The 23,284-nt window shown below is 39.7% G+C and overlaps 1 protein-coding gene across 2 annotated transcripts in view; it reads left to right on the top strand.

Moving 5' to 3' along the window:
- The window catches only part of LOC5565010 (homeobox protein aristaless), a 360,007-nt gene that overhangs the window by 272,908 nt on the left and 63,815 nt on the right, over positions 1-23,284 (top strand). For both annotated transcript variants that reach the window (XM_021846329.1, XM_021846330.1), the window contains exons 2-3: positions 1,809-2,284; positions 13,225-13,270. In XM_021846329.1, the coding sequence (XP_021702021.1) occupies positions 1,950-2,284; positions 13,225-13,270 (381 nt within the window). In that variant the 5' untranslated portion in view covers positions 1,809-1,949. The remainder of the gene's footprint in view (positions 1-1,808; positions 2,285-13,224; positions 13,271-23,284) is intronic.

Below are 23,284 nucleotides of genomic sequence, written 5' to 3' on the forward strand. Positions count from 1 at the left end.
GGAGACAATCCGCGGAGGACTTCCTGGTAGAAGTCCCATGAGAAAATCTAAAGGAATTGGTGGAAATCTCTAGAGAAATTCCGGATTTATGGAGCAAATTCCTGGTCGGATTCCTGGAGAGAATCCGGGAAAATTTTTGTAAGAAATTCTTGCAGGAATTCCTGGTGGAAACCCCATGAAAAATTCCAGTAAGAAATTCCCGGAGAAATTTCTGATGGTAATCCCATGAGCAATTCCTGGAGGAATTACTCGTAGAAATCTTAAGTGTAATTCCTGGAGTAAAACCACGAAAAGAGAAAGAATGTTTGGACAAAATTGCTAGAGAAATACTTGGAGGAAATCCCCGGAAGAGTTTCTGGTGGAAATCAAAGGAGATGTTTCTGATCTCAAGTATCATTTATTACTGAATAAAAGATTAATCGTCATTTTTCGTAAGATATCCAGGATTAAATTCCTTGGAGGGAGGAATTTCTAGTGCAAATCCCAGGATAAATTCGCTGAAAAAAATCCTAACCAATTCCCAGGAGAAAATTCTGGTGGATTTTTTTAATGAAATTCCCAGATGAATTTCTTTTGGGAATCCCCTTTGTTATTCCAGGAGGAAATCCCGGGGAAATTCTTGGGGAGAATCCCCGAAGGAATTCTTGGAAAATATCTTCAGAAGAATTTCTGAAGAAAATCCTTGGAGGAACTTCTGCAGAAAATCTCCAAGGAAATTCCTGGTGCAAATCCCCGGATAAGTTCGATATAAAAATCCTCGAAAGAGTTTTTGGAAGAAATCGGAGGAGAAATTCCTGGTTAAAATCCTGGTATGCACATCAGAGTAACTTTGGTAGAAATTCTGGAAGATCTCACGAAGAATTCCTTAGGCGGACTTTCCCAGAGAAATAATCTGTTGATTCCTGGAGGTGTCTCTGTATGAATTCCTTAAGGATTGTTTTCCCGCCTTCCTTCTTAAATCACTCTCTTTCAGTTTGTAGACTATCAAGCTACCTCCCAGCTTGGCTGTTTAAGGGAGAATAATTCGAACTGGTAAACAAACATGTGCCAAACCAGATTTGGAACAGCTTAAATCTTGGTCCAAATCCGACCAAAAATGGACCAGGTAGTTAGCCTGTTCCAAAAAATAGACCAGAAAACAGGTATAAAATAAATTTGAAACATCATTTGCAACAACTGTGCATCTCCAATTTTTAACGTGGTCCAAAAAATTTGGAACAAACCAGTGATTTGGACCATCGGAGAAGTTGCCCCTACATGCTCCTGTGTGACGAGCGACGGAATCAGGATCAATCGTGTCCGGTTCGCGTTGTGCGAGTGCGAAAAGATATACGTGTTCAATCGAGGATGGAGCTCGTTTCATGCTTATGATAACACATTTTCAAACAAACTGTGGATGGTTCGTTACTACAAGTGTCGTCATAAACCCTTTATACTGTTTCGAATAATTTTAATATACGCCTACCATCATTTTTTTATCATTTTTCAAAATACCCCTTTGAATAGTCGACATTATGAACCTTCGTAAATCAGTGTATTTTGGATTTACTTTTAATTGGCCAGAGATCCCCTGCCTTCTTCTGTCTACGCCCATGACTCTGTCCACCAGGGCCCCATTGCCTGCGCTCTGAGCGAACCCTGTTATTAAACCCCTGATTCCCTTTCGTCGTGAGCCAATTTCGCGCGGCCAACAACAACAAGTTTCGGGCCTTTTATCTCGCAAATTAGCTTTTTCATCACTTGATTAAATTTGTTGAAATTATAATACTAAGAGTGTTTTCCCCCTTCTCCTTTTGTTTCTGTTTCAGCCGGATCCGAAAAAGAGCAACGAGGAGTCCGAGAGAGAAGAGCGGTCAATTTCTGGAGTGAAGCGGTGCGCGTAAAACCGGTTCAAAATTTACAACATCGCACGGCTTGCCGATCTAGATCAGCCCGGTAGTCACCGACCAATGGGCATATCGGATGAGGGCAAGCTGCTAGGAGCGGAGGACATACCCCATGAGGCTCGGCCACCCCAGGGAAGTCCACTGGAGCGCGGCAGCATCGGAACCGGGGGGTCCAGCACTCCCGGAAGCGGCGGCCACCACATGATGAACAGCCCCGGGGGAGCCGGGATGGGAGGGGATCCCAACAGTCCGATGTCGGATCAGCACAGCGACGACGGCATAGACGAGTTTCAACCAAAGAGAAAACAACGCCGCTATCGGACGACCTTTACGAGCTTCCAGCTGGAGGAACTGGAGAAGGCGTTCTCAAGGACTCACTATCCAGATGTGTTCACGAGGTAACGTACCGGCCCCTTTTATTTTTCGACATTGCTAACATAGCTTCCGGAATTTCGCAACCACCGCACCTAGAAAATCCAATTTATCCATTCGACTTGTACGGGTCCGCCTTTTCCGAGCCCAGAACAGGTCGATTCTGCGGCGGCGGCCGGTAAAAGTTTAAATTGCATTAATAATCACTTAGAGAGGGAAGTTCTTCACCACCATAACTTCATCTACGCACGACTTCTGGCGCGGAGGCAATAAACCTTTCAACTTTTTCCTCGAAGTAACGCGAGCAAATGGCACGAATGCGTGAGTTTCTTGTTACTTCTTCTGAGGGGGTCGTTCATAAATCACGTGAACATTGCACAATGGTTCGAATCTATAATTTAGAAGGAAAAAGTTTTTTTCTGTTCTTGTTAGTTTTGGACGTGAAATTGTTCGTATTTGAGTTTTGCATCTTTTGATTAATGTTTAAATTTTGAGAAGAGTATGCGGTCTTTTGATTCTGTGGAGCGAGCGACGGAATCAAGACCATTGGTTTTCAATTATCGTGTCCATTTCGCGTTGTGCGAGTGCGGAAAGATACAGGACAGGAATTGCATGATTTTTTTAATGATATACGAGTCGAGAACACTTTTGGAATTTTTGGATGCTCCAAAATCACACATGATGGACATTTGTATCACGATTACAGAACAACACCTTTTTAATTTGTCTTATAATAATAAAGATAATACGCCTGTAATGATCAAAACATCAGCGCTGTGTAGCGCTAAAAAGACATATCAGGGGGGTGATTTAAAAAAAAAAACAGTGGTCTCAAGGGGGCGAAAAAAAGTTTGGGAAACACTGCTCTAATCCATAATGATTGGGCTTGTGAGCATACATACACTACTATAAAATTCAATTCATTTTTTCTTCAATGATAATTTCTGAAATACTAGCTGGTCTTATTTGCTGATACCATATTCCGCATGGAAGACCGTTATAAGCATTCCGATTTTTCCAAAATTTTTTATATTCATCAGCATTGCCCATAAAATCATAACTGTCCCATGTGGAACTAGTAGGCATTGAGAAAATAGCGCCCAAAGCTAGAAGTCGTCTTCTTACACAGTACATTTTTCCAGGCCAAATAAATGTAGCACCACTGCACAGACATCTTATATTGCTACAACGAATCAGTGAAAAATAAAAACATGAACTCAATTCGCGTTTAACAGTTGCTATTTGGGTTGAAAGTTCATATAGAGACTGGTATGCCTTTAATTTTAAATAAAGAACTGCACTAACTACATATTTTCCTACAACATTTTCAAACAAAGCGTGTTAAATTCAATGCGCATAGTAAAGTGTATATGAAAACATGAATGTTGTGACGAAAAAAGGTGTTGTTTCGAAAAACCATATTGGCCAGTTATGATTTTGTGGGCAGCAGCACTGCTTATAAAATTGTAAGTATTTTTCTGAGAAAACTAGCACTATATGGAAGCAAAACGACAGCATGACCAAAGAATAAGCTAGATCCTACAAAATGGACCATTAGGACAGAAAGAAACTCCCTAACAAGATTGAACCAGATCAAAAACGAATTGTTTTTCGATATTTTTGTTCAACAATATATCGAGTTCTGAAAAGTTGTCCATAATAATGCGATAATATGAATCGAGATTGGATATAGATATATTAATATTTAATAAAACAGTTAAATGGTCAGAGTAAAAGTCCTAAATTTAAATAATCTCTTGTTTGGTTTCATAGTTATGTAACAGGAGATTTGATTGATGATTTCATTAAGACAACAATTTAAGATACATAAGGTGCCTTTCATAAATATATTGAAATTATCTTATAGAATTAAGAAATTTGTTCCATAGTTTTAGAATCCAGCCAAAATTGTTTGGTTTTATAATTATGAGTATATTGTCGAAACTGTTACTTGATTTCTTCCAGAACTACCGGCAACAGCCAGCACTGGGGAAATACAATGTGTAGTATCTCCGGTTAAGTGGTTGTTGTTTGTGAAGCGTTCGGTTGCTGCTAAAGCTGATTGATCGGGATGTCCTTTTGACGATGCGAGTTGCCGGGAATCTGAAAGAATTTCAGGCGCTCCGGTACCTGTTTGAGGTTTGAATTTACGGAAACTGGCCTGTGGGACGTCTTGTCCCACAGTGCCAACCATTGCCGAAACTATAAAACGACTGCTTCCAGAAGCGCCGGAAATAGCACTGAGGAGAGACTTTGTGGAGTATCGTCGGTGTTCTCGTTGAAGTTTGCGTTGCTGTTGATTGATTTTGATGCAGAGTGGTTGATGTTTCGTTAAATTTACGGTATCGTAGTGTGATCTAAGGTTCCATCGGCTACGGAGGAGAACTCATCTACACATTCGTACTATACTTGCCCTAATTCCGAACCGATTAATTTCATTGTTCACAATCATAAGAGGGTCGTCAATGTTGTCCATACGGATTCAGAGAGTAGAACTATCAAGCACGCTGGTTACAGGGTGTGTCCGATACCTCAGACTCTTCGCCGAACTACTCCATTTGTGTGAGGTCGTGTGTACTGGTCGCGGTCTTCTTTGTTGGTGGTGGACTGATGTCTGGCGAAGTGGCTGGTTTCGGGTACTTGAATTTCAGAGATCTCCGCGCTTTGTCTCCTGAACGGCCGGAGAGTTGTCCCTTGACCGCGTTATTAGGCATGCCGTTGAGTGGGCAACTCGTTGCTCACTGGCATGGTGTACTCGTTCTGTATTTGACCGCTGCTTTACCTGTTTGATGGAAGGCATCGTCTGATCAAACCGCTTGCTTTCTTCCTGCAGTTTGGCGAACTCCTTATCTTTCGCTACCATAGCCGTTTCCAACTCCTTCAGCTTCTTTTTGAATACACTTTGATTGATGGCTACCTGGACCTACTTGCTTGTTGCTCCATACGTTTTCTCGTCTTCGGGAAATTCAAGTTTTTACTTATATTGACCCTAATCACTGCCACTTCTTTTTTGGACACTAACGATTTGTTGACCGATGGTTCCTTTGCAGTTACAGCACATCGGCTTCATCGCATTCTTCCCCGAGCAAGTCCTGCGAGCAATTCACGCAGCATTGCGGTCCAGGACAGCAAACACGAGTGTGCCCATAGCTGAAGCAACCGTAACATAATAAAAATACGGACGGGTTGGAATGCATAGTATGCCAACTTTCAGCTATTCCTGGTATGTGGGCTTGCATAAAGTAAGGATCAACGCCGGAGTCGTCTACCTTCTTCGGTACAAGTGATCCGCTATATACGAATAACCTTTTCGCTGATTATTTCTTGTAAGATGTCCTTCTCTTCCTTTTGAATCAGGTCGATACAAAGGATCACGTACCTTCTGACATTTAAATTTGAATGGGGAACAACTTTTACTTCGGTTCCGATGATGAGTTTTATTAGCTTCAGCAGTTTGACGACTTGAGCCGGGTATCGTACTCTCAAAGTGTACTTTGTACCTTGAGCTTCAGACTTCGCACTTTTCATTGCGCCACCAGCACATGCCTCAACCGATTTTCAGGTGATGTACAGATTAAGGCTCCCCCAAATCTACGCGACTTTTTACGGCGACAGCGACAAAAATCGTTGCGATTTCGTTGTTGTGTCGCTGCAAGCACTCTTCTATGGAACCATCTTGACTGAAAAGACGCGAATCGCTGCGAAATCTCGTCTCTGTGGCTTAGACGCGCTTATCAAACAGTGCATGCAGCGAATCAGTTTGTCGCTGTCGCCGTAAAATGTCGCTTAGATCTGGGGGAGCCTTTAATCGACAGAGCAACACCATGCTTCCCTGTCAACTGCAAACATATCAGCTTACCGAATTGATTGGTCGGATCCATGTACTCCGGCAATCTTCGTCTAACGGACCCACCTGAGTCGCCGCTCCTAGCGTCCGCCATGTTGCACGTCGGAATCGATCCCACTGGCAACGGTCACTCAAATGACAAACAAGAAGTAGACAAAGGATAGATCCTACCTTATGTATCCTTTCAACGTGAAAAAATGCGGGTGTCCAGAAAATTTCGTGCCGCATTGTAGGCGCGCTTACACGAAATACACTGTATTACGTCCCAGTGGTTGATTACTTTCAATAACTCCCAAAACTCCCTTTTTCATTTTTTTTTATTTGAGAAAGACTATCGAACACCGTGTCCACATCACCAAAACGGTTAATGAAATTACGATTATTGTATAGAGTGATATTTTGACGTTAATGCACAATGCTTAATCAATGATCCAAGGGGAATGCAAATATGGTGTCTACTTCTTGAGGTTGCATATGCTGGAACAACTTGAAAGTGTGCAAAAAGTCACATTAACGTAGCTAGGGGGCTAGCTTCAATAAATTCCAAAGAGACCTTGAACTCCTTTTCAGATTCCTCGAAGAATTCATCTTGTGATTCCTACAAGTATCTCTTCAGGTGATTCCAAGTCTTCCAAAAACTCTTCTGGCGTTGTTTCAAGGGATGATTAGAGGAATTTCTTCCATGAGCAATACAAAGTTTTTCTTGACTATTTGGATTTCCACAGTTGTAACTATAGGAGATCTTCCAAAGTTTTATACAGGAATTTTTTTGAAAAAAAAAAAGAATCACTCTACAGTTCTTAAAGAACACACAACAACAAAACGCAACCTCTAAATCCCAGAAGAAGGTGAAATATACACCGAAACGTAGGAAAGTAGATGAAAAAGGCGTTTTAGCTGCTTATCTAGACTGAAAGAGCCTAAAACCGTTAAAATACTGGTGAATTACAGTCGAAAGTAAACCACAAAGTTCTTAAAGAAATTCGTTTGGGGATTTTTTAGGAAGATATACGAGAAACCTATACCTATTCCTATACCAGTTTCTCCAGTTAATCTTTCTGGAATTTTGATGTGGATTCCTTCAAGGATTCATCTACATTTATTCTGAGAATTGCTCCTAAAATTCCTCCTTTTCTTGAAATTTGAGCTGGGACTACTCATGAAACTTTCTCCTACATCCTGCAGTTCTTCCAAACAATTCATCGTGAATTTTTTTCAAGTAAAATCTTCATGTTTTCTTCAAAACTTCATATGCGGTTCCACATCAGGTAATGCTACAGTAAATATTCTAGTTATAAAAAAATGACTAAGAAATCCTTCAAGACTTCCTCGAGGGCCAAGGATATCTTTCAGAATACTTTGTAGGAGTTCATCAAGGGTAATTTCAAACTTAATCAAGTTTCACCAAATGGTTCTGTAATAACTTCCGTATATTTGAAAAATTTCACAAATAATTTCCGAAACAAAAGTCCTTGGTTTTTTATCTGGAGATATTCCTGGGAAGTTCATTGATCGATAATTTTGAAGGAAATTCTAGAAAATCTCTGGAATAGATGTTGCGATCGGGAATCATAATAAAAGTTAAAAAAAAACAACGGTGAAAAATTTTCTTGAAATATTACTGAAAAAATATTTTAGGAATTCATGACGAATTCTCTGAGTTAACTTCTATAATAATCCTTAGAAAAAATCTACGTTGAATTTTTGAAGGTATCTAAAACGGGATCCTTAGGGAGATGAAAATCTCAGAATGAACTCCTGCATAAATCTTTTGAGTTCATTTTGTAAATTATTTATCAATTTATTAGTTTAAAAACCAATTCCGACCGAAAACACAAAATTTAAGAAATGTCAAAATTTTTCTAGAATAATTATGATGGTCTAAATGCCAACACTAACGTAAATGCGGAAAAGAAAAAGAATGGCGACAATAAAAGAAGACCATGGTAAGTGCCGTGTGCAGGACTCATGGGAATTCTTGGATAGTATACTCACATCAATCTTAACAGGATTTTCATAGAGTACCTGGTAGAATTCTCACAGCAATTCCTGGCTTTTGATAAAATGCAAGGTTAATTTTGAGTAGATTTCTTTTGAAAACTCTTGTTTAATGTTTGATTTAGAAGATATGATTGGACACTAAAAAAATTTAGGACAAATTACAATATCGTTTCTGAGTTTTAACTTGCATTTTAAAAGGGAAGGTACTTTGTCGATTTATATTGCACAAAAAAAATGGCAATTATTCTTGATTGATTATATTCTTCTAGAAAATCATCTTTCCTTGTTGCTTTTTTTTTAATTACTCACACGAGTAACTGAGCAAAAATCTATTGCTATAAGTGAAAGTAAAATCTGCTAGAACTTCTAGATGATATTTTGACCAAACGCAATTTTCCTGGCAATTTCCTCTGATTCTACTGAAAACACCTGCTTCCATTGATTGGAAGATTCTCTATAAAATAAATTTTATTAATGGTTTCTGGAATAGTTGTTACACAAAATCAATATAAACATCTAGAACATCGTTTCCCAAACTTGGCTTTCGCGACCGCCCGACCTGTCAGCACTTCGCTTCGATCGTTAAAAAAGCGAGGTGACGAGGCGTTGAGGGGTCGCATAACCCAAGATTGAGAACCGATGATCTAGAAGCATCTATGTTTTTCAAACAAATATTAATATAGTTAGAACAATGAATGCAAATATTATACAAAAATTTAAGCTTTTCACTTAAATTTTTAGCGACAATTTTGCTGACTACAACCAGTTGTTTCTACGGATGCAGCTTTGACAATATTGTTCATGAATTTATTCAATATATCTTTAGGATAAACTTCAATAGTTCGCACAGTTCCTTTAGAGAGAAGTTCAATATTTTTGTTTTACCAAGTGCTTTATCCTCATCATGATATTTTCTGTGGATTTCGTTGATAATTTCATGTAGTTGACGTTCAAGAATTTCAAAAAGAATCTTTTTTAAAAATTGTCTAGTGTTTTCTTAGTCAAACACATAAACTTGCATCATTCAAAAAAAGAAACAAAACTATTCTTTGACTAATGGAGGTTTGCCAAGGGTGCCATAAGGGTACGCTCCGGCTGTGACCATGGTTGAGTCCGTTCTGCGAGTCGGATGAATCACGACGGGCTGATCTCAAATAGCAAAGCAAGTCAACTTTTGTGACCACAGACGACTTGTCTCACCTAACGCGAGGATGATGACAATTTTCTTGTTTGATCACTTTCGATTTATTTAATTACCAACTTATCATCAATCGAAGTCATCGACTCCCTCATCTTAGCCATGTGTCACGGCATAAAATTAACAAGGCAGACTCTTTACCGATGTAAATATCATGTTTCATTGCAAACATGTGACGTCACTCCTATCGTACCATATACCTTCCGGACCACTAGATCATTTTTTTCGCAAATTTGTTCTAGGTGGATAGGAAAGACGTCGTCAAGTAGCTGTCAGTTTTCGGAATATATCACCTTCTTAATATAGTACACCGTGGCCATATGTTATCCCAAGGAAGTCACAATGGATCAGTGCACGAGTTCACCCGTTGACGTTTGAGCGGTGCCGTGTTATTGACGTGACCATGGCAACAAGTGAATTTGGCACCGCTCAAACGTCAGATTAGTGAACTCGTGCATTGGTCCATAAACCGATTCACCATCCGACCGTTTTTTCTTCGCTTGCTTTGATCGTGCTAAGAAATCAACTGACATTAAATTGTGCAATGTGAAGAGAGAAATGATTGATGCCAAATTGACGATACGGAGCTTTGTGTATTGTTAAGTAATGCTTATATGAAATATTTGAAGCGAAACAGATAACTTACTCTAGAAAACAAGTTCAAGTACGTAATTCATGATCAGTCCCTTCATTACTGTATTGACGCGCGCTTTCGCAGCTTTCCGCACCCGGTGCACGCGTAATTCGCCTGCAATCCTCTCAATAAAACCAGCAGCTCATCCGTTACTGCGAAACTCGACGCCCGAGAACAGATTCAAAAGTAATTTAATGCTCTAACACTCTCCGACGACTGACTGGAGTGTGCGTTGGAAATTTAATTTCCGGTTCGAAGGGTGCTTAATATCTGGGATGTTCCGAGATCGATCGGTTTGGGGAGGGAAGAACACGTGCTAGGAGTTCATACCCGGATGCCTGAAGAGGGATGTGGTTACAAAACTTGTGAATGTATGGATTGTGTAGCCATCTCGAAGAAAATCGATTTTATTGATAATTTCTTCTTCATATGACGGAATGGGCTTCAGCCGTCAATGTAACAGAAAATCTTGTAATATTTCAATTGTACTTCCATTAACTATTACCGTTTTGACTCATATTCCGAACACTTAAGGCCAACCGTGACTTCAAATGCATCTGATAGGCATAAATTAGCTGATATTTGTGAATATTTTAATTTCTTCACAAAGTCTAACTGCTAGCTGTTGGGTTTGCTGATAAAATTGTTTATTTAAACTTGTTTAGTATTGTTTTACGTAACAAGGTGGAACAACATTTTGATTCAAATGCCGAACACCTTACTCATTCTGTCTCATATTCCGAACACCTTGATTCAAATTCCGAACAGCGCAAATAAATCATATTAAAATGAATAATTTCGGAAATAAATTTATCTGAGCTAGTTCTACTGGTCTCGAACTTGAGAATCATCACTACTCCCGAGGTATAAAATTGATTGGTAGACGTTAAAATTTAATTCCAATTGACTGCCATTTCCGGGTCATATAATGACATATTTCAGTGAAACATTTCAAACAAATCGCCATACAAAAACCGAGTGTTCGGAATATGAGTCTGTTCGGAATTTGAGACATCTAAACTAAAACTAATAAAATCAACATTATTATCGGTACATCCAACAGCTAACAGTTAGGCTTTGCGAAGAAATCAAAATTTACACAAATATCAGCTAAATTTTGCCAATCCGATGCATTTGAAGTCACTGTTGGCCTTAAGTGTTAGGAATATGAGTCAAAACGGTATTAATCTCTATTTGAAAGTAAGCACTGTGTGGCTTTCACAGTATCATAATTGTGTTTATATAGACGCCATAATGTCACTCCCACCGGCGAACCCATTAGAATGAATTTATAAAGCAAACCCACAAATTTAACACTAGAAATCACTCATGGTGACATTCTTTGTGCCCCTATTTCACAAACCAAAGCCACTGAATTATGTATTAATAAATGTATGTTTCCCAAACGGTTTTACCAACAGACGACGACGACGACGACCGACGACGTTGTTGTCTACGAAGCGAGGGCGCAATTTTATGCTCCGTTGACTATAGTTATTATCACAGCGCAGCCACATGGTAGACATATTCTACGACGAAGTGTCTGTTGTTCAGTGTGCTAAAGTGTCGGAAAAGGGACGACCTTTGCGGTCACTTTTTTCCAGCCAGTGCTCCGAGCTCATGTCGAAACGTCTGCCCGGCATGGTTATGAGCTTGCTTGCGGCTTTTTGATAATAGTAATTCGGTATTAATTCCCTGTTGGGCTCTCCAAGGGGCTTGGGGCTATTTACATATGTGCTGCCCCAAGTCAGGTTGGATAGGGGAGAAAAAAATGAATTCTATGTTTTGCATTTTTGATACTTTGTGCTTCCCGAATTAAAATTTACTTTGAACCAAATAGCTTAACTCATTGAAACACCATACAACCTATGATATACAATAGAGCCTGCAATTAAACATTTTATCTTGTTAGGGTTTTGATTAAGCATTTGTCCCAAAAAAAACATTCAGGTATTGCTGACAAATTGCTGGAAAAATTCGTGGTACTTCGAGGAACGAACACTGGAGTGTTTAACGGAGAGTTCCTCGAGAATTACAAGAAAAACATCCAGAGACATCCCAGGTGTAATTCCTGGGAGACATGTGAAGCTATTTCTTATCAAATTTTCTAATAAATTCTTCTTAGAATTGCTAAATTCTTCATGAAATTCACCTGGTTACGCCCATGGTTACAATAAAATCCATCGTATTTCTATATTATTATTTTTTTCAGGAAAACTCTCTCAACAGACAAATAATAATTCCGAGTTTCCAATCGCAATATATGTGTCAGGTTCGGTCAGAGTTATTTTTTTACGACCAAACCTTTCTCGAATCTATTTTCGCAACATTCCATAACGAGCCAACCGGTTCACTGGATTAAAATTGGACAACGCCCGCCATCTTAAGTTCGCTCCCCAAAATGCGTGAAAATTAAAACAAACATAAAATTCAACACAAAAACGGCACTCCGCGACCTCAGAAAAAACAAAACCCCGTAAAAGGATTATAGGATTTTCGAGAGCGAATATAAATAATCAGCCAAACACGACAAGCGTTTTTGTTTTCTCCCGTCGCTGCTGGCAAATTAGAAAAGCTCGTGAACGGGCGGAAAAAAAAACCGTTCGAAACGCCGCCCAAATAAACAACACGGCCAATAAATTCCATCGTTTTAATTTAATATTCATAATTTAACGTCTTTTGTTCCTCGCGCGAGTGGGGAAAAATCTCCAACTTTACGATCCCCTTCGTATTGCTCCCTGGAAGGGAGGGGTGGTGGAAGACACTCCAAAAAACCAAAGGAATCATTTTTAATAAAGTGATAATGTCATTTTCGGCTTTTGTTCGAAGTCGAATCAAGAGAATGAGATGAGATATGGATGGATGGTGAGAGATGGTGAGTTCATGAGAGAGATGAACCGTTTCTCCACGTGCGATGATGAATTTACTGCTGGGCTCATCTCATTAGGCAAATTTATTAGTTTTGAATTTATAATTGGTTGGCGGAACCCCTAATGGATTTACGACTGAGAACGAACGGGCGACAGGGTGTGACAGCTCAGCATCCTATAAAGTGGTTGATTTTTCGAGGTTTGTTCTAGGTCGGGTTTGAGTGTTTTATGGACTTCGATTGATGACGATCGTTGATTGCTTTTGATGGGAAACCATCGCTAGACGTTAATTTTGAGGATTTAAGGCGATGATGGTTGAAGCTTGTTTTATGGGGTGGGAGTTTATTTCTTTGAGAATTTATGAGATGTTTCATATGATCTAATGAGTGATTTTCGTGTTTTTTTTTATTTCACAGGGAAGAGCTAGCAATGAAAATTGGACTGACAGAAGCGCGGATACAGGTAAGGAACTTTTCACATATACATTGTATACATTGAACTTTACTAAAAATTTCTCGTAATTCATATGCCCTGAAACTATTGGCCTCTTCAACTTAAAGTTCCATTACCGACTTCAGTTGGAAGTGAAACAATCATCTGATTAAATTTTCAATCGTATTTTTTGTTGACGAATCTTCGCAGAACAGATCTTATGAAACAATTTCGTCACACGTTGTGACCACATTTCTCGAGAACTCTAAATGTGGTTTCTGAACAAATCGTACTCAAAACATCTAGAATATTTCCATTGCCAATTTTTGCGCATCTTGTGAAGAGACTGTCTTAATTAACTGAAACTATAGATGGGCAAAATTATTGAACTATTGGAGTGAATCTCACAAAAGTGAGTCGATTAATCCACTGACTAAAACTAATCTAAAATTTATTAGAAGTACCAGCCATACTCAGAAATTGATTTTTTTATTTTTAACTAAAATTTCCTACCTTGATACCTTGATGGCTACAGCGTAGTGTCACGCCATTGCCGGCAGTGATGGAAAGTAGCGAACGCTTCATCTGAACTGGAACAAAAACAAAACCAAACGCTCCCGAGCGTCAGAGCGCTGGCTTACTCGCATCTGTCGACTCCCGAGTAACTGAAGCAAAAAGTGATTCGTGAACGTGTTCGGAGCTGCTCAGAGTCATATTGTGCTTTTGGGAAAAAAGCTGCTTACCCTCCGAGATTTATGGTTTTCGGGGGCTTTTGACTACAAACTAGTAGTTTACTATCGATATGATGGTTATACCATTAATTTGTCTGTCAAAACCATAATAAATCACACCTTGCTCGGTTACTCGCGAGTAAACGCTCGCGAGCTTGTTGCTACTTCTTTTGACATGTTCTCCCGAGCAGACGGGTGCGGGCTTACTCACACCTAGCCAGATCCCGAGTCTGTGATGTTTGTTATGCGTTGGTATACACTCGTGAGCTGCTTCGTGATGCGAACTTTTCCAGCACTGATTGCCGGGCGTATTGTAGAGCTCCATCTTCGTCGGTCTTGGGCGAAACTTCTCCAGTTGCCCGAACGTTTAGGGTCGCCATGTCCTCTTCCACTGCGTACAGCCAGCGTATTCGTGGCCTTCCCCGAAGCCGCCGACCTCTACCTGGTTCCCTGCTAAATATTATTTTCGCAATTCTTTCTTCCAACATTCGCACTAAGTGACCAGCCCACTGAAGTCGCATCTTCGTACACTTGATACAACTCCTGATTCATGCGTCTGCGCCACACACCATTTTCGATTTTCCCACTGAGTATTGTCCGCAGCATTTTACGCTCGAAAACATCGAGAGCTTTCCGGTCTGACTCTTTCAACTTTCGTGCCCGTAGAGAGCCACCGAAAGAATCAATGTTTTATACAGGTCGAATTTTGTTTCCGTTTGCAAGTGGCGGGACCTAAGCTGGTTACTTAGTCCGTAAAAGGTCCTATTCGCAGCCGCAATACGTCTTTTAACTTCGCGGGAAACGTCGTTGTCACATGTCACAAGTGTTCCAAGGTAAACAAATTCTTCAACAACTTCAAACACATCTCCATCAAACACTACCTCAGCACCTACACCACCATGCCTGACTCTATCTCTACCTGCAACAATGTACTTCGTTTTGGTAGAATTAATGGTCAGGTCTATCCTCTCTGTCTCTCTCTTCAGAGGCACGAAGGCTTGTGATCAATTCCAATAAGGTCTATATCGTCCGCAAAGCCAAGGATTATGTGCAAACTTGTGATAATAGTGCCATTTCTCTACACGCCAGATCTCCTAATAGCACCCTCGAGTGCAATGTTGAACAGTAAATTCGAAAGTGAGTCTCCCTGCTTCAACCCGTCTAACGTCACGAACGAGGTTGACACCTCGTCTACGATCCAAACACTTGATTTCAAACCATCCAGCGTAGCACGTATCAGCCTAATTAGTTTTGCCGGAAAACCATGTTCAGACATTATCTGCCAAAGCTCATTTCTTTTCACTGAGTCGTACGCCGCCTTGAAATCAATAAACAGATGGTGAGTCTGCAAGTTATACTCCCGGAATTTATCTAGGATCATTTGCAAGCTAAACATCTGGTCCGTTATCGTATAGCCCTCACGAAAACTAGCTTGGTATTCGCTGACGAAGGACTCCCCGACCGGTCTCAGTCTATTAAACAGAATGCGCGACAGAATTTTGTACGCCGAATTCAGCAGGGTAATTCCTCTTTAATTGGCACACTCCAGTCTGTGCCCTCTTTTGTAGATACGGCGGACGATGCCATCCAACCAGCCGGTGGGCAATTCTTCGTCCTCCCATACCTTCAGAAGTACTTGGTGGATCGACTGGTAAAGCTTCTCACTTCCGTGCTTGAGAATCTCGACCGGGATCTCGTCCTTCCTAGCAGCCTTACAGTTCTTCAGCTCACTGATAGCCTTTTTAACCTCTCCTATGGTCGGAGGGTCCACAGCTTGATCGTCATCATCAATGTTCATCCAGTTCCTCACTACATTTCCATTTTCAACGTTCAACAATTGCTGAAAGTGCTCCTTCCACCTGGCAGCCACCACCGTTTTATCAATCAGCAAATTCCCTTCTCGATCATTGCAAATGGCGGGCACTGGTACGGTATTGTGCCGCGCACCATTGACCGTTGCATAGAATCTTCGCATATTATTCTGGTTTATGCTTTCTTGAGCTTCAGCTACCACACTTTCTTCGTCCTGCCTTTTCTTCCTTTGGTTGATTCGCTTTTCTTCAGCTCTCGCTGCCCTGTACCGCTCTCTGTTCTGTCGGGTACCGGCCTATTTGGAGTTGGAGCGAATTGAGAGAGCCGCTACAGCTTGCAAACAAACAAAAAGTGAGATGATATAGGAAAATAGGGTAAGTGCGTGTTGTTAGGAATGCCACCCCTCACTTATATTGTATTGCGAGTTGAGAGGGCCGCATGCGAAGAGATGTATAGCAAGTTAAAAGGACCGCAAAAATCAGTAAATAGGGTAAGAGCGTGTTGAGAGCACCGCTTGTAACTTGATTGATAGCGAGTTGAGAGGACCGCTGAGATCGGAAAATAGGGTAAGTGCGCGTTGTGAGGACCGCCACCTCTCACTTATATTGTAGAGCGAGTTGAGAAAACCGCAGAAAACAGTAAATAGGGTAATAGCGTATTGTAAGAACCTTTGAATAATAGCTAGTTTGGAGAACCGCTTGTAAATTGCTTAGTATCGAGTTGTGAGAACCACTGAGATCGGAGTGCGTGCTATGAAAACCACCACCTTTTTTGTATTTTGTAAAAAACAGGGTGAGTGCGCTTGAGTTGAGAGGACCGCTTAAATAAATTGATGGCGAGTTGAGAGGACCGCTAATAGCGGACGATAGACTAAGAGCGCGTTTTAAGAAGCGCCACGTCGAATGAATAGTGGAATGCACAGCGAGTTGAGAGGACTGCTTGCGCATATTGTATTATTTTTTTTGTAAAGGTCTATAATGCGAAACATTTTTGATTAGGGAGATCGAAAGGGATCGAAATAAAGTCAGAATGGAAATGTATGTTCCTTGTCAGAGTGGAGTGCTACAGATAGTAATAATGCAACCGTTTCAGTGAAATAAGAACAACTGAAGTGTAATGTGGTATAAAGATCGTTTCTCAGTTGCATAGCATTGTTTGTAGTTTGTGAATGTGGACTGTAATTGATCATCTTTTGTTTTAATAGAGTCCGGCGGTGGTCGTACCAGGAATTTCTCCAGGTATTCGTCTTGGAATTCTACCAAAATTAAAAAAAAATCTTTAATTTTGGTAGAATTCCTAAAGATTTTGTCTAGGGATTATACAAGAAAATTCTGTAAGAATTCTTTTATAAATTCCTTCCGACAGTTCACCTGGAATTCCTCATGCCATGTCATGGGATCCTATCAGAAGTTCCTACAGGGATTCCATCAGTGATTACTCTGAGAACCAGGAGTTTTTCTTCTACTTGACGTTACGTCCTCACTGGGACAGAGCCTATTTCTCAGCTTGCTGTTCAATGAGCACTTCCACAGTTCTTAACTGAGAGCTTTCTTTGTCAAAGTTGCCATTTTCGCATTCGTTTATCGTGTGGCAGGTACGATGATACTCTATGCCCAGGGAAGTCGAAGAAATTTCCATTACGAAAAGATCCTGGACCGATCGGGAATCGAACGCAGATACCTTCACCATGGCTTTGCTTTGTAGCCGCGGACTCTAACCACACGGCTAAGGATGGCCTCTAGAATCAGGAGTTATTCAAGGGAATTAAACACGATTTCATCCAGGCATTACATAGGAGAATTTCTTAAGATTCAATCATAAATTTCACGAAGGATTCATCCAGGAGTTCCTTCATGGTTTTTATCAGGATTCTCTCTACGGATTCCATCGGAAGTTCCTATAGGAATTCCATCAATAATTCTTCTGAGGATTTCATCAAATATTCGTCTAGGGATTTCATCAAGAATTCATTCATGAATTCCATCTGGGATTCCTCCAGAGATTCGATCAGGAGTTATTTCAGGGATTGCACCTGGAACTCAACTAGAGATTTCATCGGAAGTTTCTCAAGGGATTTTATTAGGAGATATTCCAGAGATTCCACCTGGAATTCATCCATGGACTCTGTCAGTAGTTGCTCTAGGAATTCCATCAGGAGTTCTTCTCGGGATTTCATCAGAGTTCTTTCAAGAATTCCATCAAGAGTTCTTTCAAGAATATCTTTACGAATTCTTCCAAGGATTCCTTCAGGAGTTCCCCCAGGGATTTCATCAAGAGCTCCTGTAGGTATTCTATCAGGAGTTACTTTAAGGCTTTCATCAGAGTTCTTCTGGATATTCCACCAAGAGCTCCTTCTGAGGTTTCTCCCGGAATTCTTCAACAGATTAAATCAGATGTTCCTCGAGGAATTCCATCAATGTTTCTTCTCGGAATATTATCAGTAATTCCTCTAGGGATTCTATCAGGAGGTTTATCTGAAAACTTATCAGGAATTCTTCCAGGGATTCCATCAGGAGTCCCTTCAATGATTAGTAGTTCCTTCAAGAATATCTACAGATATTCTTCCAAGGATTCCATCAGGAGTTCCTTCAAAGATTCCATCAGGAGTTCCTATAGGGATACTATCAGGAATACCTTTAGGGCTTCCATCAGAGTTCTTCTGGGGATTGCATCCGGAGTTCCTCCAGAGTTCTTTCAGAGATTCCTCCTAAATTGCCGCCAAAGATTCTATTAGGAGTTCCTCCAGAGATTGAGGATTTCTATCAGGTCTCCTTCTAGGAATATCTTAAAGAATTCTTTTAGGGATTTTTACAAAGTTCCATCAGGAATTCCTCCAGGGATTCCATCAGGAGTTTCTTCAGCGATTGCAACTAGAACTCCTCCAGAGATTCCATCAGGAATACCTCTAGCAAATCCATTAGAAGTTTCTTCAACAATTCCATCAGCAGTCCCTTCAGAGATTTCACCTGGAATTCTTCCAGAGATTCTGTCAGGGGTTCCATCACTAGTTATTCTATGAATTTCATCAGAAATTCCTCCATTGATTTAGTTAGGAACTTTTTCAACAATATATTTAGGATTCCCTCCAAGGATTTCATTAGGAATTCACCAAGGGATTCCATCAAGAGTTTCTTCTGATATTTCCCCCGGAATTCCTCAAGAGATTCTTTCAGCAGATCGTCTAGAGATCATATCAGGAATTTTTCGAGGAATTCCATCAATACTTCTTCTAGAAATATCATTAAAAGTTCCTCTATAAATTCTATCAGGAGTTCCTCCAACAATTTCATAAGGAGATCATCTAGAGATTTCATCAGGAGTCTCTTCAATGCTTCTATCAGAAATCCTCCAACAATGTCTTTATAATTCTCCAAGGATTCCATCAGGAGTACCTTTAGAGCTACCATTAGAGTTCTTCTGAGGATTTCATCAGGAGTTCCTCCAGGAATTCCATCAAGAGTTCCTTCAAAGATTCCAGCTAGCATTTCTTCCGAGATTCTATTAGGAATTCCTTCAGAGTTTATATCAGGAGTTCCCCTACGAATTCCATCAGGATTTCTTCTAGGGATATCATAGGGAATTCTCTAGGCATTCTATCAAGAGTTCCATCAGGAATTTTAACAGGAATTTCTCCAGGGATTTCATCAGGAGTTCCTCTAGCTATTCCATAGGGAATTATTCAAGGGATTTCATCAATAATTCTTCCAATGATTTCATCTGGAGTTCCTGCAAGAATATCTTTAGGAATTCCTACAAGGAGTTCCTCCGGATTCCATCAGGAATTCCATCAGGAATCATTATTAAATTTTCCAGAAATTTTAACAGGAGTTCCCTTAGGGGTTCCATCAGGAGTTCCTCTAGAGATTATATCAGAAGTTTCTTCAAAGATTTCACCTGAATCCTCCGGGGATCACATCAGTAGTTTCTTCTAGGGATTCGGATTCCATCCGAAGGAGTTCTTAAATACATTTCATTTGGAGTTTTTGCAGGGATTCCATCGGAAGTTCTTTCATTGATTCCATTTGAAAAACTTCTAAGACTTTATTATAAAATCCTCCTGTGATTCCTTCAGAAGTTCTCTTCAAGGTAGCCCTCCTGAAATTCCTCAAGGAATCAATTTTCAAGGTATTCCTTCCGCAATATCTCCAACGATTCTCGAGGATTATCAGGAATTTTATCAGAAATTTTTTGTAAGGATTGCAATACCGAAACTACTCAAAAGATTCATTCCGAAATTTTTCAAAGGATTCGTTGCGGAAATCATCATGGGGTTCCTCCCGGATTTCCTTAAGTAATCAATCCCGGAAATCCTCAAGGGATTCCTCCGGATTTTTCAAGGAATTTCTCGCGGATTAACTTCAGGGATTCTTGGGGGTTTTCAGGAAATCTTCCAGCGATTTTACCAGAAATTTATTATAATAGTTTCACCTGTAATTTGGGAATCTACCAGTATATCATCCAGCGGCTCTATCAGGAGTTCCTCCTGCTATTCAAACGGGAATTTCTTCAGAGATTCCTTTGAGAATTTCACCGAAGGTTCCTTCGTGGATGCCGCAAAGATGAACTCTAATGATCCAATAACGAATTTCCTATGAGATTTGACTACAATTTCCTGTGAAGATTCTACTAGTAATCCTTCCGATACTTCAACAGTAGTTTCCCTAATTATATCACCTGAAATTTTTCGTGAGAGAAGTTTTTTATGGATTTTCACAAGGAGTTCACTGGGAATATCACCAGACTTTCGCTAGAATTATCACCAGAAAAATCTACCAGAGTTTCGCCAGAAGTTCAACCATAAAATACTTTAAAGGTATTACTAGAATTGTAGTTTAGGATTATCAGAAATTCCTCCAAGGAGTTAACTGATATTTTCTCAGAGGATCAAACAACACATTTTTCTGAATGCCTTCAGGATGAATCCCTAAAGTGGACCTAAAAGATTTTTTTTGAAATATCTAAAAAAAATCCATGGAGAAATTTCTTTAATCCTTGGAGGTATCACCAAAGAGATCAATAAAGAAATTCCCAGAGAATTTCCTGGAGAGGTTCCTTAATATTTTTCTGGAAAAACTTTTGAAGCAATCCCTGAAGGAGTTTCTGAAAGATTCTCTAAGGTAATTCCTGGTAGGTTCCTTGAAAAAAAAAAAATCCTTCATTGCTACTGGTCGGAATTGATGGATAAATTCCTTTAGGAATCATCGAAGAAATTTATATTAGATTATTGAAATAATTACTGCAGAAATCCCAGGACGAATGCCTCGTAGGGTCCCTTTAGAGATACAAGGAGGAATCTGGTGAAATTTATAAAAGAATTTATTGAGACTCCCTAAAGGAATACCGAAGGATAACCTGGGAGATCCTCTCAAAAAATTGCAAGTGCAATCTCCAAAGGAATTCCTGCTTATATCCCGTGTACAAAGTTTTGATGAATTCTTTTTCAGTATTTCTTTTGGAATTCTTGGTGGAATCCCTGTAGGAACTTGATGAATCCTTGGATAAATTGTGGGTAGTATCTGTAAAGAAATGCCTGAAGTTTCGCTGGAGGAATTCTTAAATAAATCTTTGGAGTGTTTTTTGGTGGAATTCTTGAAGGATGAATTGGATGAACCACTGGAGAAATTCCTTGAAAAGTATTTGTATAGATTCCTGGAGAAATATGATGAAAAATTACTAGGAAGAATCGCTGAAGAAATTCCTGGTGAATTTTCTGAAGTAACTCCTTGTGGAATTTCTGATTGAATCTGTGGATAAATTTCTAGAGAAGTTATTGATAAAATTCGTGGTAGAATCCCAGGAAGAAGTTTTGGTGGAATCCTTAGTATAACTTATGGATTCCTGGAAAAACTTCAGAGCAGAATAAGTAGATGACACCACTAAAATATTGTGGATAGAATGTTTGAAAAAAAAAAACCATAGCCATTTCCATATCAATGACTGCTAAGAATATTTCCCGAAAGAGACCACTTATGATTTCAGAGTTTTGTCGGTATATTTCCTATGAATTATAATTGGAATTCCTCATAAATATTCATATCTTCCGGTACTTAAATGTTGAAAGTTCATCTCTTCCCTACTGCGATTATTGCCAAAAAATCGCTGAAATATTCTCCCTCACAGCCACAGCATTCGAAAAAATAACAATCACATATTTACTAGACTCTCGACAAGTCTAAACACATGCGAAGAAATATCGTGTTGCTGCAACCAAAATTGACAGCTGGTCAAACGGTTGTATCAACATAAATCGGTTTGACTAACTTGGGGGCGGAGTCAATGTTGGTCAAACCGTTTGAGCGTCTGTGGGGTGCATAACACTTGCGAAAAAAATTCATCTCACCGAAACTGAGAAACCAAATCGGAGGTATCAATATTTGAATATGCAGCGGAACTCTGATCTCAAACTTGTTTCGTTTTAAATTATTTTCATGAAAAATTTAAGAAAAAGCGGCTATACTAGCAGCAAAACTGAATTAAGCTGGAATATTTGTTTAGTATTCAGTATTCGCGAGATTCCTTGAATTACCAGTATTCAACAGTGTTGAGTTAGTACTCATGATTGTTGTCCTGGCTTTCGAGAAAGCAAATTCCAAGTCTTTAAGGTGAAGATAAATCGAAGCTAAACTTCAAATTTTCAAGGGCACGAATCTGGAGAACCGAACACCCGTTTAAGCTGAAAACTCAATCGATTGGTCACACCCAGCTAGTGACCAATCGATTACGTTTTCAGCTCAAACGGGTGTTCGGTTCTCCAGATTCGTGCCCTTGAAAATTTGAAGTTTGGCTTCGATTTATCTTCACCTTAACCATGTGCTAGGTAAAATAGTCCTTGCTTTCGAGAAAGCAAATTCCAAGTCTTTAACCATGTGCTAGGTAAATAGCTACAATTTTCAAAATTTTGTTGCCAGTAAGAAAGACTTTTTACTGCAAAGCCTTGAATTGCCAGAATATATTACCCTAGCCAGACAAAAAGTATGAGATTATGGTTCAGATTGGAAGATCGTACCCTGTAACGCACTTCGACAGGGTGATCCACCCGGGTTATGGGTCAAGCTGCAAGCTAATAGGGTCCTAGAATCTTGTTCCAGTTTCAATAACAATCGCTTAAGTTTAGATCAGAAATACACGTTAACTCAATTTATAAATATTTCCCGTAATTTTTCTTGAGATTTAACTGCACCGTTTGGTTCAAGTTTAAATTTTGGGTGAATTTTGTTATCCGTGTCGATTCCGAAATGTCCGATAAGAACTACCTCAGTGTTAAAAACTACAATATCTGTGAGGTGTTTGTCGACTGAGTGAATCATGATCAAAAATGTCAAGATACGAAATTCGAGCCATTTTTCAAATTGAAGTTCAAATATGATTTAAACATTATTTAAGCGGGAAACAGGCGCTATCGTGTTATTGAACGAAAACAAGATTTTTTTCAAAAATTTTAGGACAGTATTGTGGAAATGGTCATAGCAAATGAAGCTGAGAAGATGACTATGCACCAGTA

The sequence above is a fragment of the Aedes aegypti genome, chromosome 2 (genome assembly GCF_002204515.2).
Source record: "Aedes aegypti strain LVP_AGWG chromosome 2, AaegL5.0 Primary Assembly, whole genome shotgun sequence".
NCBI classification, from domain to species: Eukaryota; Metazoa; Arthropoda; class Insecta; order Diptera; family Culicidae; genus Aedes; species Aedes aegypti.